The 16,715-nt window shown below is 52.6% G+C and overlaps 6 protein-coding genes across 6 annotated transcripts; 4 read left to right on the top strand and 2 right to left on the bottom strand.

Annotated features, from left to right (window-relative positions):
- Positions 1–65: 65 nt before the first annotated feature.
- On the bottom strand, positions 66–2,704 carry BO80DRAFT_421205 (putative GTPase NOG2). The gene is made up of 3 exons (XM_025718548.1): positions 2,515–2,704; positions 1,713–2,460; positions 66–1,303 (listed from the first exon to the last, which is right to left on the bottom strand). Exons 1-3 carry the CDS (start codon positions 2,610–2,612, stop codon positions 467–469), a joined length of 1,683 nt encoding a protein of 560 aa, XP_025580343.1. The 5' UTR covers positions 2,613–2,704; the 3' UTR covers positions 66–466.
- A 144-nt stretch (positions 2,705–2,848) lies between these two features.
- BO80DRAFT_372403 (uncharacterized protein) lies at positions 2,849–4,106 on the top strand. The gene is made up of 2 exons (XM_025716526.1): positions 2,849–2,916; positions 2,977–4,106. Exon 2 carries the CDS (start codon positions 2,993–2,995, stop codon positions 3,854–3,856), a length of 864 nt encoding a protein of 287 aa, XP_025580344.1. The 5' UTR covers positions 2,849–2,916; positions 2,977–2,992; the 3' UTR covers positions 3,857–4,106.
- BO80DRAFT_421207 (TFIIH/NER complex subunit TFB3) lies at positions 4,007–5,497 on the bottom strand. The gene is made up of 3 exons (XM_025718549.1): positions 5,360–5,497; positions 5,071–5,311; positions 4,007–5,017 (listed from the first exon to the last, which is right to left on the bottom strand). The coding sequence occupies exons 1-3, from the start codon at positions 5,403–5,405 to the stop codon at positions 4,150–4,152; spliced, it is 1,155 nt and encodes a 384-aa protein (XP_025580345.1). The 5' UTR covers positions 5,406–5,497; the 3' UTR covers positions 4,007–4,149.
- BO80DRAFT_86798 (prefoldin-like protein) lies at positions 5,475–7,682 on the top strand. The gene has a single exon (XM_025724868.1). It carries the CDS (start codon positions 5,682–5,684, stop codon positions 7,488–7,490), a length of 1,809 nt encoding a protein of 602 aa, XP_025580346.1. The 5' UTR covers positions 5,475–5,681; the 3' UTR covers positions 7,491–7,682.
- Positions 7,683–10,681: 2,999 nt separating this feature from the next.
- On the top strand, positions 10,682–12,710 carry BO80DRAFT_86792 (putative GPI anchored cell wall protein). The gene is made up of 3 exons (XM_025724867.1): positions 10,682–11,146; positions 11,206–12,556; positions 12,607–12,710. The coding sequence occupies exons 1-3, from the start codon at positions 10,918–10,920 to the stop codon at positions 12,632–12,634; spliced, it is 1,608 nt and encodes a 535-aa protein (XP_025580347.1). The 5' UTR covers positions 10,682–10,917; the 3' UTR covers positions 12,635–12,710.
- Positions 12,711–14,184: 1,474 nt separating this feature from the next.
- BO80DRAFT_440749 (uncharacterized protein) lies at positions 14,185–16,137 on the top strand (the record flags this gene model as incomplete). The annotated part of the gene is made up of 1 exon (XM_025721146.1): positions 14,185–16,137. One exon carries the CDS (start codon positions 14,185–14,187, stop codon positions 16,135–16,137), a length of 1,953 nt encoding a protein of 650 aa, XP_025580348.1.
- Positions 16,138–16,715: the final 578 nt, after the last annotated feature.

Consider the following 16,715-nt stretch of genomic DNA (forward strand, 5'->3'; position numbering starts at 1 on the left):
GCCCGTCCTAAATTCAACTACGCCGATTACTAGGGATGCATGCCATGATGAACACGGAAGGATGATCAGACGATCTACTGCTTGATTGATTCTTCTTAGCATTGGGTGGGTATCTAAAAGTAAAGAAGGAGTGGGGTCCAGGATCAGCTGGCTCGACCCCCAACCTCCGAATGGAGTTGACATGCACTGGCTGGAATGCCGTCCAGGTGGCATGCCAACAAGGCCCTGTGAAACCACGCCTGGACCGGATACGGTCGGTGGTGTTCTCGACCTCCGATCGATCTGCATCTCCAAGGATGCCGGCGGGCCATGCAGCTTGTCAGCGGCCCGAAAGTCGGTCGGGCGTGGCGTGACTGTCGTTTGCGCTCCATCTCTAGAGCAACGGCGTGGGCCCAAGGTCAATGGGGTTAGTGACGGGCGGATCTTCCATCCGCAGTGTTGAAGTAATGCGTGGCAGAGCCCTCACTTAGTCGTTCTCCTCTCCGCTCTCCTCGTCGCTGATTTCGAGGTTCGCAATCGAGTCGTCGTCATCATCGCTCTCGTCAAAGCCCTCGAACTCCTCGTTGCCCGAGCCAGACGCCTTCTCCTCAGCTTCTGTTCCATCAGCAGCCTCAGGAGCGGTCTCGTCAAGCTTGCGCTTCCGGCTCATTTCGCCGAGACGACCTTCACGACCCTCGATCTTTCCGTCCTCCTCGCCAGGGGTATGGGGCGGAGGAGTGTACCAGGGGATCTTTCCACGAAGGAAATCGTTGATGACCATCTTGGCAACACCGTCGAGATCGGGCTCTCCTCCACGGAGGAGACGGCCACCCTTGCGCGCAAGGACGCTGAGGAACTCGATGGGATCCTCGGTGCGCTTGACACCGTAGGTACGCTCAAGATGCTTGGGCTGAACCCGCTTGAGGATAGCGGGAATGTACTGTTCGGGGTTCTCTACGTTCTCCACACGGACGACACCACGAAGAAGAATGTCCTCGGGAGTGTCGTTCTGGTTGGGCGGAACCACACCAGGACAATCGATGAGGTAGATCCTCTTCATCAAGGTAACGTACTGCCACACCTTGGTCTCACCCGGAATAGGAGCGACAGTACACACCTTCTTCTTGCGCAGGGTGTTGATGACAGAAGACTTTCCGGTGTTGGGGTATCCAATGAATCCCACGGAAATCTGCTTCCGGTCGGAGTGCAGAGACGAAAACTGCCTAAGGAGCTGGATCAAAGAACCTTTACCGAAGGAGTTGTTGATGGAAGCGTGGAAAGCCAAGGTAGGGTAATCTTTCGAAAGATTGCGCACCCAGGCAGCCTGGTGTCACGTTAGTTGCCGAACACCAATCGACTGTGAAGCACAGCGAGCAAAAGGAAATACGAAAAAAAAAAAAGAAAAATGAAAACAACAGAATGTGTGAAATGTTACTAAGAGACCGGCTATGATGCCACTCGAGAGCGGAAGCAGGACTCAACTCAAAAACAGAACACTGCTTGGTCCTTAACGAAAGGCTCTCAAAACGAAAGCCAATCAGCCTAGCTTCAGAAAGAAGGTCGGCGCGGACTAGCGTCAATCTGCCAAAGCTGTAACAGACAATCCCCCATAGCGAATAGCACGACATGAAGTCGCAGGAGAAGCCTTGACTTAGCGATGGCATCGGCATGAAAGCCGTAACAGGTTTGAAAAGGAAAGGTAGTTGTAGAGGGAAGAAATCGACAAAACTTACCGCCACACCCGTAGGTACCAGATCGCACTTGTTCAAGACGAAGATCAAGTGCTTATGGGGAGCCTCGTCACGGATATACTTCTCGATACTCCGGCAACGTGTACCCTCGGGATCACGAGCATCAAGGAGATGGATGACAACATCCGAGGAATCGATAACCTTGTAGAGCTCGTTCCAGATACGCTTACTCTGGCCCTTGGAGAAGACAGCCTCCCGTGCAGTAGGCGCGGCACTGCTACCATCATCTGCGGCGACATCATCTCCGTCAACCACCATGGTACCATCTTCATGTGTAGCATGGTCCGACTTCTCGACGTAGTCATTGTGCATCTTGGCGGTCTCGCCGGCCAGATCTTCCAGGGAGGCAACACCCAACTTGACGCGCTTCCTCTGAGCCTTGGGCCCAAAGGTATCACTGAAGGGGTTGGTCTCGATGGCCATCTTGGCCTGGTGCTGCTTCAACCCATTCACACCTTTATCATCTCTGATCAGGCTCATGGGAAGCTTGTTCGTCTTGAGCAAGACTTGATAGGGGTCAGAGGCACGCTCAGCGACGGCCTCTCGGAAAGAGGTCAAAGCCTCTTGCGAAATCACTCTGGTGTTTCCGAACCATTTACGGTTGGGCTCGATCCTAGCAACCGGGGCGTCTCGGGACTGGTATGAAGCAGCCTTGGTGATCTTTCCTTCAGCGTTCCGTTGGGGTTTACCATCCTTGAGCATATTCAAGGTCCTCAACTTCTTCGCATCTCTTCCACACGTCAGTATGCATGCAGAGAACCTTTGTCGCAACGGCGTCGCTTACCGGTAAAAGTTTTCACCCTTGGTCCGGACATTTCCCATACCATCTCCAGTCTTCCCCTGCCGCTCCTTACGGTTGGCTTCCTTCTTAAAGGTACCCATTGTGCAAGAAAGCCCTTAAGGCACCTGAAAGAAGTCTGGTGGAAAAATTTCAAAGGAAAAGTTTCATAAAAGAGAAATGGCGGAGCGCAAAGAGAGAAAAGAAAGGAAGGAAAAAAGTTCGAAGCGGGAAATTATTTTTTTCTCCATTGGCGGGCGCCAAGCTAAGCGGTGCACGGACCAGGCGCAAGAAAATCGCTTCGTCCTCGTCCAGACGCCCGCCGTAGTAGCACCGCGCTGGCCATCAGGCATCTCAACCTCCTGTGCTGGTCCTTGATCCCCGAACTAGACCGCCTGGCTGGTTCTCGTCAGTCCCCTCTTTCCATCCCGCCCATCCTCAACTTCTGCTGACCTTCTCTCTGCACAGGCCGACATTGTTTACCATGTCTCTCTTCCGCAATTGCAAGACTGCCACCGTGCAGCTCCGCGGCTTCGCCTCATCCTCCTCTCTGCGGGTCGGCCCCGAGTCTCCCAACTTCATCAACGTCCCTCGGACCGTTCAGCCCGATCTTCCATCGAAGCCCCGCGTCAAGGGTACCCTGCCCGTCCCCCGAGAACTCTTCCCGGCTCGCCGCAAGGACAAGCCGACGGAGGAGTACATTGCTGCTGCGACACCTCTCCCGACCAAGGAGGTCAGCCTGGACCCCAATGACCCCCATGAAGAATACATCCAATGGAAGAAACACATGGCGGAGATGAGACGCAAGAACCTCCGCGAAGGTCTCTTGGAACTGCACACCCGGAAGCAGCGGACGGACAAGGCGATGATGCAGCGGAGTTTGGAGAAGCAGAAGCGCCGGGAACGTATCTTCCGCCAGCCTGAGAGAGAGGATGAGCGGTTGACCCGTACTTCAGTCACCCAGGACATGCTGCCCCAACATACCCCCGTGCTGCCGGATCCTGACCGTAAGGCCCGTCTGGCTCGCTCCAAGGAAAGGGTGGAGCACCATCAGGCTATGAAGGAATTGGAGCGTCGAGACAACCTGCATGAACTGTACATGAACGCTCGGAACTTCATTACCACCGAGGCCCAGCTTTTGGCTGAAATCGAGAAGGTCTTCCCTGAGGGTGAGAACGCGGCCTGGCGCAGCGACCACCAGCAGGGCGAGAACATCTGGAACTTGGGTCTGCCTCCGACTGTCCACTCTATTCTCAACGAGTCCAGGAGGGGCGAGGCTTCTCGTTGGGAGCTTATCCAAGACAGAGTCAAGAAGCTGGGAGAGGAGATCACGGGTGGCAAGTTGTGATGGTTGTACCTATTTGGCAGGTTGTATATTACATGTTTCTCCCAGTTCGATCTTTCCTGTTCTCACGCAATGTAATTGGTTTGTACTAGCTTTATTTGTTTTGTATACCTATGGTACTTGGACGAATTGATCAATCTCAGTTGAATAGCTCTATGCTCAAAATCATGGTCAAGAACGCCATCGCTATGCCACATAATGTCCGAAACGCCGCGGCCATTCTTTGAAAATAAGAAACCCAGACCTCTATTAGCGGGAAAGAAAAGAATGACAGATTTTGCAAAAGCGCTTGTAGGTCACGAGCTTTCTTCCGGGGCGCCTGTACTTGAGACTGCCGCCAATGCAGCCCCTTCAGTAGCAACAGGCCTCGAAACATTCGAGGTATTTGTAATATCCCGCTTGGAGACTTCTTCGTCAAGGAAACAGCCCAACCCTGCAAAAGCCTCCATCAGAGTACGTGAGTAGTATTCCTGAAGGTCGTACCCGCCTGCCTGCATACGAGAGTCTTGTCGAATGGGGTCGAGGTAGCTGTTCGGGTAATAGTCGCGCAAGGTATAGTAATCCCTCTGGTTGGGAACCAGCCCACCAAAAGGATCGTAAGGCTTCTCGGGCTCAGGAGTCTTAATCTTCTTAAGACCTTTGATGAGGCTCGGGGCACCACCGTCATCGGCCCTGTCGGCCGTGGTAAGGGGTCCCTGTCCGGCTTTCCTGGCATCCGAGTTGCGCAAAGCAGCCTGCTTCTGTCGGATCCGATCCTCCTCACTACGACGGGCAGAAGATTTCTTGAGCAAGACCTTTTGACCCTCGCGAGCAATGGCCGCTGCGTCACCTGGTCGACCTGCAGCAAGACGGCTGAGAACATCTTCCCGGCCGGCAAGCAGCTCCTTTCGTTCATTCTCGTATTCCTGACGGGCCGCCTCTCGCCGAAGACGCGCCAATTCTTGCTCTTGTGTCTGTTGTTCTCGGAAGGATGAGGCCTCCTGCGCTTCGAGGGCTTGGTTGGCGCGAATCGACCGCATGTTCTCCGAAGCGTATCGCTGCAAGTCACTCTCCGTCTTTGCCACATCCGTCCCGTGTACGAGATTTGCGATTATCTCTTCGCGTTGTTCCAGAAAGTCGTCGTAAGCTCGTTTCGAGTCAAACTCTTCTTCGCGGCGATTCAAACTACCGAAGGATTAGCGGCTCACCAAGTACGTAGGGGATTGTGGACAACGAACACCTGCATCACCCTGCGCCGAATGTCAACCTCTCTTTCAACATTTATGTCCTCAAACGTTTGCTTCCGAAATCGGTTCTTGCGCAGGGTCTTGTGGCAGCCCGCGACGGGACAGTTGGCAGGGCCTGAGGAGAAGATCCGATCCACACAGGACTCGCACATCTTGTGATAGCATTCTGGATTGATGAGGAATCGCATGTCCGGGTTCAAGTAACGGGAGGATTTGCAGACAGGGCACACCTCTGCTCCAGTTAGCGATCATTCAATAGGATCTTGGGCAGTAAGCCTACCATCGTCATCCCCACGGTGAGCCATGGCATCCCGGGCAGGAGGCATCTTGAGGAATACTTAGTGCCAAAAGGCCGGAAACAGAACAGTGCGGGGAACTTGCGGCGGGGAGAAGAGAATCAATCCAAGGTGAGTCTTCAGTGGCATGGAAGGTTGATAATCCAGCTGCGCGCACGGACCAATCATGTTCTCCGCTCCTGTTCCGCGGCGGAACTTTTTCTTTGCCGCCGCCTCTTGCAGTCCGGACTTCTTCCCCCTCCCCAGTGCACTTTTACGCTCTGACGAACTGTCGTTTCATACCTATATACTACCACAGCCCTACAAATGGGTGTTCCGAATAACAGCCTGCACGAGCTGGAACGCCAGCGCCTCGAACTTGAGGGGAACATCTCGAAGCTGCAAGACTCCCTTTACCATTGGAGGACGTGGGAGGCCGAGTACGATGGCCTCAAAGAGGAAATCAACGAACTAGGCGACGATGCGACGATACACGACTACCTCCAAGTGGGCCGCGATTTTGGCGGCTCCTTGGTCAATGAAGACGAAGTCAAAGTGATCCTGGGAGAGAAACAGGGTGTGACGCGAACCAAACAACAGGTGGTCGATCTGGTAACAAGGCGGATCGACTATGTGAAGCAAAATGCTGCTACTATGGAAAAACGACTACGTGCGGCAGAGGACAAACTGTATGCGCTCGACTCGCAGGATCAACTACCGGCAGAACCTACGGCGGAATTTCCAATGACAGAGATTTTCGAAGAACTCGATGAGAACGGCGATGTGATTTCAAGCAAGGTTACAACACCCGGGAGCCAGGCACCGGACCTTTTGGAGGTTTTGAAGAAAGCTGGTGTCAAAGATATACCGGATGTGGTCAAGGCCGATACGTCGGCCCCAAGCTCGTCACAGTCAACCGCTCAGACTACGGAGGAGGTCTCCAGTACGGGAGCACACGAATCTATCAGCGAGGGGCCTCCAACTTCTAGTTCCAGAGGCAATGCCCCGGAGGCTAAGCCTGTTGCGTTGGACCCAACTATTGAAGTTCACGGCGAGCGTCCTGTTATCGAAGTCGACGAATCTCCAGAGGATGCCCAACTACGCCGTGAGATGCTGCAATATAGTCTCAATGAAGTGGGATCTGTCGTGGCCGAACTCGAGCTGGACGAGGGTGCAAGTGATATATCTGTTGACGATGACTATGGTTATGACTTTGATGACGACGACGAAGAAGAAGAAGAAGAAGAAGAAGAGGATGAATACGGAAGAACCACAGGGCGTGTGCTGAGTGAAGACTACCACCGCCAGATGCGTGAGTTGGAGCAAAAGCTCAACGCTCGGGGAATGTGGAATGCTGGAAAGGATACAGAGTCGCTTCCGACTGATGTCAAGCAGGACCTGGAGCAGCCTAGCGTTGTCCACGTCGAGAAGACCGCAGACACGAGCAGCGAGCCCGTGGAAAAGAAGAAGCCCAAGAAGAAGGTTGCTTTTGCTGACGATCTCGACATTGCCCCGGCTCCTAAGCCTCCGACTGCAGAGAAGAAGGCCGTTCCGGTCCGGGAGTCGAACGTGCCCGTTCTGTCAGACTCTGTTGTTGAACGCACAGGATCTGTTGACAAAGTGCCTGTTAAAAATGATGCTCCGAAGAAAGTCTCCCGTTTCAAGACCGCGCGGAAGACCGAAACTGCAACCGAAGAGGCCACTGCTTCAGCATCACAATCTAGCAGCAGCTCTCGGTCCGCTGAACCTCGCTCAGCTCTGCGCAAGACTGAAGTGTCGTCAACGGTCTCATCCCTACCTCTGTTCCCTGCCAAACCAGCGGAGCCCAAGCCTTTCTCCCAGCCTATCTCCGACGTCATCGAGAAAGACCCCACCCCCAGGGGTCCCGAAGGGAAGATCCTCGCGGATACGCTCGTCGAACGTGAGACTCCAGCAGGCTCAGCAGTAGCACCAGAGCCCGATGAGCTTGACGAGCAGCTGCACAAGAAGGAGATCGCAACCGAATTCTACAGGATACGGAACAGAATGGTTCAGCAAAACGGCGGCTTCGTGGGCGAGGAACCCGAAATCGTGCCCATCGAGACCGAAGACGCTCCCAGACGGGTGAGCAGATTCAAGGCCGCCCGTACGAGGTAGCATTACCTAGGTAGAACGAACACAGTTACCCAATCTACTGCAAGGATGCATGAGACACCGTGTTCTCCACGTAGATGCCCAAGAAAGGACCGAAGCAAGGTAGCCTCTACCTTGGCATGGCTATATCACTTTCCATGGTATTGTCATTACGATTCAAGTCCAAGATCAAGAAACAGAGGGCTCTCTGACTGTGCTTCAGTTACTGGCTGTATTGGGCTCAATCGAGTACTTACAGCGAGTAAGAAATGGAGTACGGCTACGTTTCACCCTCTTACATAGACCTATAGCCGTGGGCGTGGTTGTACTGACCATGTGCCTTCGTGGCTGGGATGCATATTAGTTAGATTCAAAGTTCTTTCTTTTCTTTTTATCTTAATTTGGAAATGGTCCAACAACAATCTTCTCCGCAGCCAATATCGATGATACCTACTATCAAGCACCTATACATGGGTGACGCCAGCCACAAGAACCACTGGTTCTGCCGTCGTCACACAAGAACCATATGCACATCCCCGTCGACATGTGAATTTGACCACTCCGCTCCTCCCCGGCCTGGTCAACAGGCAGAGTTTCAACTGGATGGTTTACATCATACCGGGCAATCAACATCGGCACAGACGGCAAGGAATCCACAGCTTCCGAAGATCCTGATCAATGATCTGCACCCTTTCTTTACGTCAGCTTTAACCAGAAAGCTGCCTGAAATATCGCCAAGGCCTTTCGATCTGGGCTGCCTGATCGGGAGCTCATAGAATCGATGAAGTCAAGACTGGGCAGCTACCTGCAGTGACTTTAATGAGGATCGACATTAGTGATGTGCTGTTCTTGATTCTGACAGCCTTGTTGGCCTGGTTTGAGTGAGACATCGAGGACGTGCGCATTACAATATTGTTAGTCAAAGAAATCACTAATCATGTTTGTTTACCTAGCTAGGCATCCAACTGCTTGTCAGTAGGATACCGGCATGGCCGGCAGATTTTGGTCTGCAGGAATCATCATTGGATCGATGACTGTATGCCGTTGCATAATATTCCGTCGGTTCGACCCTTTGAGGGGGGGAAGGAAGAAGGCGTTAATCTCGATAGTGGTTCCCATCGTCCAGAGAACTCCCTCGAGCGCCTTTGAAAGTCTGGAATCGATAGGTCGAAGGATGTTCCATCCATCTGCCTATCCTACACAGTAGATGCATCGATGAACCAGCAACTGACTTGGACAGTGGACCAGCAAACAACACACTGGAGGGAATCAGAGTTTACTACATCGATTCTAGCCAAATGTCTAGACCTTGATTGAACGTTGCGATAAAAGAGCGTACGTAACCTCCTACAGAGTGCAGTGCGGGGGCATGGGGTGCAAAAGTACCCCATTCTCAACGGCTTTTTCGATGGAATTGCCGTTTTAAGGGTCCTTGAAGACCTTGAAGACTTCGAACGGTGCATGAAAAGCGTAAGGGGTGTTAATTGCACCCAATGGGGCTGCTTTGACTGAGATTTCGTGTTTCAGGATGTACCTTTTGGATGGTTCGGACCGGAGTTCGAGCTTCGCGAGAGAATTGCCGGGTGGGGAGATAAGAATGGAGACAGGATGGGGCGGGTAGACTTACGACGCACTGCAGAAGCACTAGGGAAATATTCCCTCGGGTGTGAGTTGGGAATTATGAAAAAAATGCAGAAAGAGTATAGATCGAAATCCGCGGGGCGGCCATCCAGATGCCGGAAAAGCTTAAAGAGCATTGGTGTTCGGCAGGGCTGCGCTGCCTGCCTGTCAGATGAACGCGGATGACACGAGCCCGGACAGGCCGTACTGCTGGGATGGATGCTTGCGTTGCCCGGTCCAGGGGTTGGCCGGCTGTTTCTATATATACTGCTCATCCTGTGTAGGCTATATCCTTGTGTCTTTGTCGAGACACATGATTGTTGTCGTTGGGGTAGACGTTAGGCAACCATGGCTGGATCCGACCTCTGGAGGTTTGTTTGGTAGATGGCTTGTCGGGGTTGCCTGGATGGGACCTTGGGTTCTTTTTCGTCTTTCCTTTGTCGGACGGAAGACAGCAAAACGAGGCGTAGAGTCCCTTGGAAGTCGGAAATCCACCATGACGTGGCGGAGTCGATCGGAGCAGTTGATTGCCGGCGGACGGAGAGGGAAAAGGAGTGGAGGCTGTCGTCATCCCCCACTGGCGGGGGCGGGGAAACCATTGATCCCGCCCCTCATGCTGTTCTGCCTGGTTCCTCCCGGCCTTCCGACAGAATAGTAACTATGCGCGACAATCTCATGACTATTTTCATCGAATAATTCATTCCGCCAAGTATTATCCCATCATGACATGCAGGCGGTCCCTCCTCCGGGACTAAGTTTCCCGAGCGGGATGCGAAGCTACTACTCGAGTCGCTGAGCAACACACCAAAGCCAACGTCAACCCCATCGTTTACTCCGCATCGCATGTCGTGGATGCCTCGAATCCAAACCTTTTACGAGCATGATGCAAGGCACCCTTCCCGGGTCAATCCTGGGAATTCATTCCTTGCCCAATGAGAGTTGCGATGACTGCGCTTCTGACTAGATAGCTCCTCCCCCACGTCCCTCGGACTTGCGCGTACGGGCCACCGTGCCTTAAGCCAAGCCGCTCCTCTATCGAACACAGGCATTGTCGCTTACCCTGCCGTCCCGGTTTTCCGTTGGGTGAGCGATTATGGATAGTAGCATGGCCCGTGGGTGCTTTACCCATGTTCCCTGTATGAAGACAACAATGCTTGCTGTGTGTGGCTGGACAGCTGGAAGAACCGTGGATGAGAAGTCCTGTTGCCACCAGACTCGCAATGAACCGCCGCACACCGATGAATCGGGAAGGTCTTGACCAGGGCAGGGTTTCCGGCCGATCCAAAGGCTCCTCCGATGGGGCTGGATCCACAGTTGGCTTGTGCCCTGCGTCGCCTGAGCCACTGATATGGCTTCCATCTCACAGCCAACTTCCAGAATGGGTACCTCTCATGGTGGTGCCCATGACGTTTGCTCTCATTGCTCCTTCAATCCCGAAGCTTCCAGGCCCGGCGTTGTCGGACAACTTGCAGCTTGTTTATTCGCTCTCCGGGGATGCCTAGCGGGGTCAACAGTGGCCCTCCATGTCTTGTCCATGGTCAACTGCAGCCCAGCAGATGCACTGGGACTGGCTGCATTCTGTTTCTATTTTTTCGATCTACTGTACTACTGTGGAGGTGTGAGATATTGACCCTGTCCTGTTTACCGTCAGACACCATGACGTCCCTTCTTGTACCCACTTCAGTTTATAAATATTGAGTGCATCCTGGACAATGTCAGTCTGTTGCTCAGTCTACGTCAGCCAATAACCATATCAAAACAATCTTTATCCTACTGGCACCCAATCCGTTCGCTTGCTTTCTAGCTGCCGCCTTCGTTCGCTTGTGCAAGGATGAAGAACTTTGCAACTGTCGCAGCTTTTGCTGCTGGGGCTAATGCCCTTGTCGGCCGGAGCAACTCCTGCTGCTTTCACCTGACGGCGTCTGGCGGTGCTTCTGGCACTGTTGGCCAGCTTGGTGATGGCCAGAACCGTATCGGTGGTGGACTCCCCGAAACCCAGTTCTGCATTGATTCCAAAGGTGGCATCACCGATAGCAGCGGACGCGGTTGTGTTGTGACCAGTAAGCCACCCAATTACCCCCAGGATTTGGAAGTCATATTAACCAAGGATACGTGACAGGCTCGACCACCCAGTTCCAGTGTGACCTGGGTAAGTCCCCTATGTCGGGCTTCTCCATCAGCTCCTCCGGTGAGCTGGAATACAATGGTGATGCAGACTTTGTTGGCTGCCAGACTGGCGACAACAATGAGTTGAACATTTACACCACTGAGAACTCATCCGTGACTGGCTGTGAGGACATCAAGTTGACGGCTGATTCTTGCTCGGGCTCTGGTGCTGGCGCTGTCGGTTCTAGCTCAGCTCCGGCATCAACCCCTGTCCCTCAGTCCAGCCAGCCGGCTGCTCCAGGCCCATCCTCTAGCGCTCCTGTTCCTGGCACTGGTGCCTCGACTACTTGGGTTCCCGGTGGCCCTGAATCTAGTGCCTCTGTACCCTCTGGCCCTGGCCCCCAGTCTAGTGCTTCTATCCCCTACGGCCCTGGCCCCCAGTCTAGTGCTTCTGTGCCCTCTGGCCCTGGTCCTCAGTCTAGCGGCGCGGTGCAGGTGACGACTGTCTATGTGACCGAAACCTACTGTGCCGCCGAGACCTCTTCGGTGGTTGTTCCCGGTGGCCCTGGATCGTCCGCTCCTGCGGGTTCTCAGCCGGCCCCATCCGGATCTCCCGCTCCTCAGCCTTCGGAGACCCCATCTTACCCTCATTCCTCGGAAACCCCTGTGCCCCAGCCTTCCGAGACTCCTTCGGCCCCTCAGACCTCCGGAATTCCTGCTCCTCAGCCTTCTGAGACTCCTTCCACCCCCGAGACCTCTGGAACTCCCGCCCCTCAGCCTTCCTCTTACCCTCAGACCTCTGGCACTCCGGCTCCCCAGCCGTCTGGCACTCCCTCGCCTGCCCCGAGCTCTGCGTCTCCCACCAGCCCTCAGGCGTCAGGCACTGCTACCCAGTCGTCCGCTGCCAGCTGTCCCACCGATCTTTCTGGCGACTATGAGTACCCTCACCTGATCATCCCGGTCAACTCTTCTACCCCTGACACCGCCTACGGTACTCAATACTTCGGTACCGTCTCCTCCACCGTCTCGACCATCTTCAACTTCGACATCCCCTCTTCGGACTCTGGAAAGACGTGCAGCCTGATCTTCCTGTTCCCCACCAAGGACCAGCTTGAGACCTCCGACTACACCTTCAGCGGAGATGGCAAGGTTGACTTCTCCTGGCTTGAGTCTGCCGCCACGCAGTCGACTACCTACAACAATGCTCCTTCGGTCAAGCAGGATTACGGCGACTTCACCCTCTCGCCCGGCAACTCCTATCTCATCTCCTCTTTCTCCTGCCCGGCTGGCCAGACTGTCAGCTACGAGATGAAGGAGGCTGGTAGCACCTATCTCAACTTCTTCGAGGACTACAACCCCTCACCGTAAGTGTTCTTCTACCGCGCGGTTTGAATGATAGCTAATTGATATCCAGTCTCGGTCTGTACATCACCGTCTGCTAAACCGTCAGACCAGGTGTAAGAATCCAGCATCACGCGAACATGATTAATGGACCCGTTAATTATATTGTTTATTGAATATTCCCATTAGTTTTGAGACATGTCCATTCCTTTGATATTTAACTGGGCGCCGGATTCGGTCTTGACCGAAGAGTCATTGAACTTGAAAAGTGGCTATATCACGGTAATCTCTAGTAACAGTGTATAATAAGAAATAACACTCGGGTCTGCTTCCTGAATCATTATTTTTATGCAAGATACTATGGAGTCTCGTCCAACACTCTGTAGTTCCCTTTCTATTCATCCACCAGCAAGGGATCCACGCCCCAGGATGCCCAGGTCAAGCTAAAACAATACAACAGCCACTACCATACTTGTCCGCAAGAACATTAATCACCCAAGTACTCACGCAGTATCCAATGCACCTCGTCCACATAGATCAGTAGGCAATACACACAGGATCAGGTGATCCCTCGAACGGGCATAGCGTCTGCCCCCCTCCCCGTCATCTCCTGTCCTACCTACTCCCTTCAGGTGAGCATCACCAAGCGATAATCAATCCCATTCCACCTACATACTGCGCAATTTCTATTTCCGTCATAGAGTGGAGTGGCAGTGCAGGGCGCACATGAACCTCTGTGACACCAATGACTCAGGCAGCACTATTTCTCCTCGTTAATGATGCGGGCCTGTTCTCAATCTGCAGTATCCCGGAATGACTTTACGAACTCGGCCTTTCATGCCAGCTACTCCCTGTTAGGAGGGTGAGACTTGTAATAGCCCCGCACTTGATGGATGTGGACCTTTGGATGACGGATATAGTACCTAGGATCCTTCAGGCCAGGCCGTGGAACTTCGAAGTACAACTACCAAGAAGATATCAATATGAAAATAGCGAGTTTGCGTCTCGCCATGGAACCCTTGAACGAACTTGGTGCGGAGGGTCTGAGGGTTGCGAGCGATTGCCTGGCGGGAGGCACGTTCACTATTATCAAACTGCTGGCTCCTGTTGTCGAAATTTTCAGGTGGTATGTTATCACCTAGTAGGCAAATATTGGAGCATATGAAGCTCCTGGCCTGTCTACTCAAATTGCGCTGTCTCTGAAAGGTAGCTGAGTCGATCAGCACAGCCCTAGAAGACTTAAGGTGGCTTGTTTCGACCTTTAAGGCCCCCAGAGTCGTTAAACAGAAGATTTCACAGTCGCGTCGCCCTTCTGACACTATCAGTGTAACCATTGATGGGCTGATACGATCGGTTACAGCTCCCTATTGCTGAAAGGGGCATTTGCCAGTCTGACAACGAGGCTCTTGGGCAGTTGATCCAAATTTATAAAGAACTTTTGCTCACTATTGAACAGTTCCGAAGCACCCTCAAGTCGGGCATTTCCTCGTCATGTGTCCTCTGAGATATAGCTACCCGAATTATTGTTATTTTTCGTCATAACGACGAGGTTGAGGTACCAAAGGCGAGCCTATACTTATTATTGTGTGCGTGGGATTGGACCGTGTGTACAAAACTTGAAAGCAGCGGTATTCAACTTGCAAGAGCAACCATGGCCCATACAGAACCGTGTGAAAGAGAGACTGTAACCCAGCAGCTGATACAGCACGACCCCGACGATCGGAGCAACAGCAGCAGCAACAGCAGCAGCAATGGACTTGATGTTCATAAAATGAGACCGGCAAGCGCGAAATTATCTCAAGGATCTCTGATGACTCGGTTCTACACTCGAAGCATCGTTCTTGTCTTCATTCCACCTCTCGTGGCTGCTTATTTTGTGGTCATATGGCTAGTGCTTCTGCGAAAAGGCGCCGATCCCGCGGTCAGATATGCCTATATTTCAGAACTATGGGTGTATTACTTATGGTTTGTTATCTGTACCTTCGGTATTGGATGGTCCAAATATGGACTCGCTGGCGTCGAGGTGGCGATGCTTCAAAGTCGCCGGTTTAGCGTTGTGGACAAGGAGACCCTTTATATGCACAGTGGCAACAGTTGGAGCGGACCAGATGGCTGGATAGGCTGCTTGGGCCGATTGCTCCAGGGCAAGAAAAGCAAGGCCGATCGCCTGTGGTACCTACTATCAGCTCTCAGCTTGCTACCGTTTGTCGCCCTCCCAATTTCAGGTCTCTGCATGGAGTTAACGGATGGATACATCTACTCGTCTGCTGCACCCATGGTGATTGGCCGCAGGTGGGAAGACTTTAATAACCGACAGCCATTCCAAACCACCACCCGGGCTCGAAGTCGATGGGAGACGGGGGCTTCGGCCAACCTTCCCGGAATCGGGATTCTTTATACGCCACCTTATACACGGCGTGATCAGATCACTGGCCTACACAGTCTCCCAAACAGCTTCCCTCTCGAAGAACTGGCACCGGAGCTCTTCGTTGGTCCGCAGGCGAAAACACCCATCGATGGTCACGCATGGGGGCTGCATGTGGGATACGACTGCTCGATAGTGCGCGACGCTTCTGAGTTTACGATTATCTCAAACCGGTCCAAAGTGGCCAACATTGGACGGGGTTCATACAGATACACACGGGGACAGAGCACGGATGTGGAGGTGTCTGTTGGTTCTCTGGATAATACTGTTTACGTCTCCAATAGCAGCATTGGAGATCCTCTATCATCGTTTAATTTGTTTGCCTATATGGAGATGGCCGTCAGCAATTCATCTGACCCTGCATACGACGGGACACAGCTCAGCTCTGTCAATGTCCTAGAACTAGCTATATGGCAAGCGAGAAAAGAAGCCGCCTATCGAGAACACCCGTTCGACGTGCACATCGACGTGCCAGTGCAAGGCATGGGACAACCTTTCATTCAGCTTCCCAACGGGACATTAACCAGCAACAGAACTTTCTTAGAAGCCTACGGTACACTAGACCATGTGCTCGATGATATCGTGTCTCCCGTTGACTCGGTGAAATTTATATACCTAGCCCCCCCAATTGGTCTACGATGCACTCGCCTCTCAGCCCTCGGGTTCGCAGATGTTTCAGCGAAAACCAGTTCATTCCACAACTTTACGAAAACAGCACCTCCCGATTTCAACTGGGACGAAGAGGAAGCCCAAGCCCCACTCTTCGGTTATACCGTGAGAAACATACTCCGCCGTCAATATCTGAGATTCTACGATTCAATCAATCTAGCTCCCCCCATAACAGTTTCCAACTCAGTATTCTACAGAGGGTTCCTCCAGGCAGAGGAGCTCCGACGATCTGTCATGCTAGCTCACGCCCTGGACGCTCTTCAATTAATGTACGACGGCGTGTCGAGTCTCGGGAACGCTTATTCCAACCCGAACCTTACATCCTCGAGGTCCGGAAGGGTCCTTATTCCCGGTGTGATCCCTGCTATATTTCCTGCTGTCTTTTTTCTGATCTGGGCTGGGGCTTGTTTAATCCTCGGAGTGAGGTATGGGTTCGTTCGGCGTTGCTCGGATACATTGGATAGACGGTGTTTGTTTGAACTCGATAAACCAGACCAGGGATGCGTTTGATGTCAATACATGTGAGGATTCTCAAGATCAAGGGGGTTATTTGCCATTTTTAGAACGCGAAATTGACTCTATCTGCTCATAATGAAGAGGGGGGCCGGGAGCTTCGACAGATGATATCACTATTACTGTATTTATGTCATTTCTTTGAAGATCTTAGAGTTTATAGATAGTAGTGGATCCGAATATTAGATCATCACCTTTAATGCTTTGTTATCTAGGATCTAGCGATACATCTCATTTTACTCTTCATATGGTGATGTGCGCGTCCATAGAATAGTAAAGTCAATTCTCACAGTCTCGCGGTGTCCAAAGGCCATTGCAGCTTCATATGATCCGATATCCTTCGATACCGTCGGCGACATCAGGCATTTTCTCTGACCAATCGGCCGGCCAGTTAGCGGACTTTGTCAGAGAAGACCGGTCTCTTGTAAGTAGTTGATGATGGCATAGACCATTCCGGGGACGAGTTCGTCGGGGGGTTCCGGATGGGATGTATTCGATGGATAAATAGGTTGTACGATTTTCCGAGATTCCTATCTTGGGGTGATTCTGGCCCTCTTATAGCAGGAATCAGGGAC

Source organism: Aspergillus ibericus (genome assembly GCF_003184845.1).
Source record: "Aspergillus ibericus CBS 121593 unplaced genomic scaffold BO80scaffold_2, whole genome shotgun sequence".
NCBI classification, from domain to species: Eukaryota; Fungi; Ascomycota; class Eurotiomycetes; order Eurotiales; family Aspergillaceae; genus Aspergillus; species Aspergillus ibericus.

Bases quoted from the DNA above. Each gene is read 5' to 3' on its own strand.
- BO80DRAFT_421205 (XM_025718548.1), bottom strand. From the start codon at position 2,612: ATGGGTACCTTTAAGAAGGAAGCCAACCGTAAGGAGCGGCAGGGGAAG. The intron at 2,461-2,514 runs GTAAGCGACGCC...GACGTGTGGAAG, and splicing joins AAGGGTGAAAACTTTTACCG to AGATGCGAAGAAGTTGAGGA. The intron at 1,304-1,712 runs GTAAGTTTTGTC...ACGTGACACCAG, and splicing joins TGGTACCTACGGGTGTGGCG to GCTGCCTGGGTGCGCAATCT.
- BO80DRAFT_372403 (XM_025716526.1), top strand. From the start codon at position 2,993: ATGTCTCTCTTCCGCAATTGCAAGACTGCCACCGTGCAGCTCCGCGGC.
- BO80DRAFT_421207 (XM_025718549.1), bottom strand. From the start codon at position 5,405: ATGCCTCCTGCCCGGGATGCCATGGCTCACCGTGGGGATGACGATG. The intron at 5,312-5,359 runs GTAGGCTTACTG...TAACTGGAGCAG, and splicing joins TCACCGTGGGGATGACGATG to AGGTGTGCCCTGTCTGCAAA. The intron at 5,018-5,070 runs GTTCGTTGTCCA...ATCCTTCGGTAG, and splicing joins CGGCGCAGGGTGATGCAGGT to TTTGAATCGCCGCGAAGAAG.
- BO80DRAFT_86798 (XM_025724868.1), top strand. From the start codon at position 5,682: ATGGGTGTTCCGAATAACAGCCTGCACGAGCTGGAACGCCAGCGCCTC.
- BO80DRAFT_86792 (XM_025724867.1), top strand. From the start codon at position 10,918: ATGAAGAACTTTGCAACTGTCGCAGCTTTTGCTGCTGGGGCTAATGCC. The intron at 11,147-11,205 runs GTAAGCCACCCA...GATACGTGACAG, and splicing joins ACGCGGTTGTGTTGTGACCA to GCTCGACCACCCAGTTCCAG. The intron at 12,557-12,606 runs GTAAGTGTTCTT...ATTGATATCCAG, and splicing joins GAGGACTACAACCCCTCACC to TCTCGGTCTGTACATCACCG.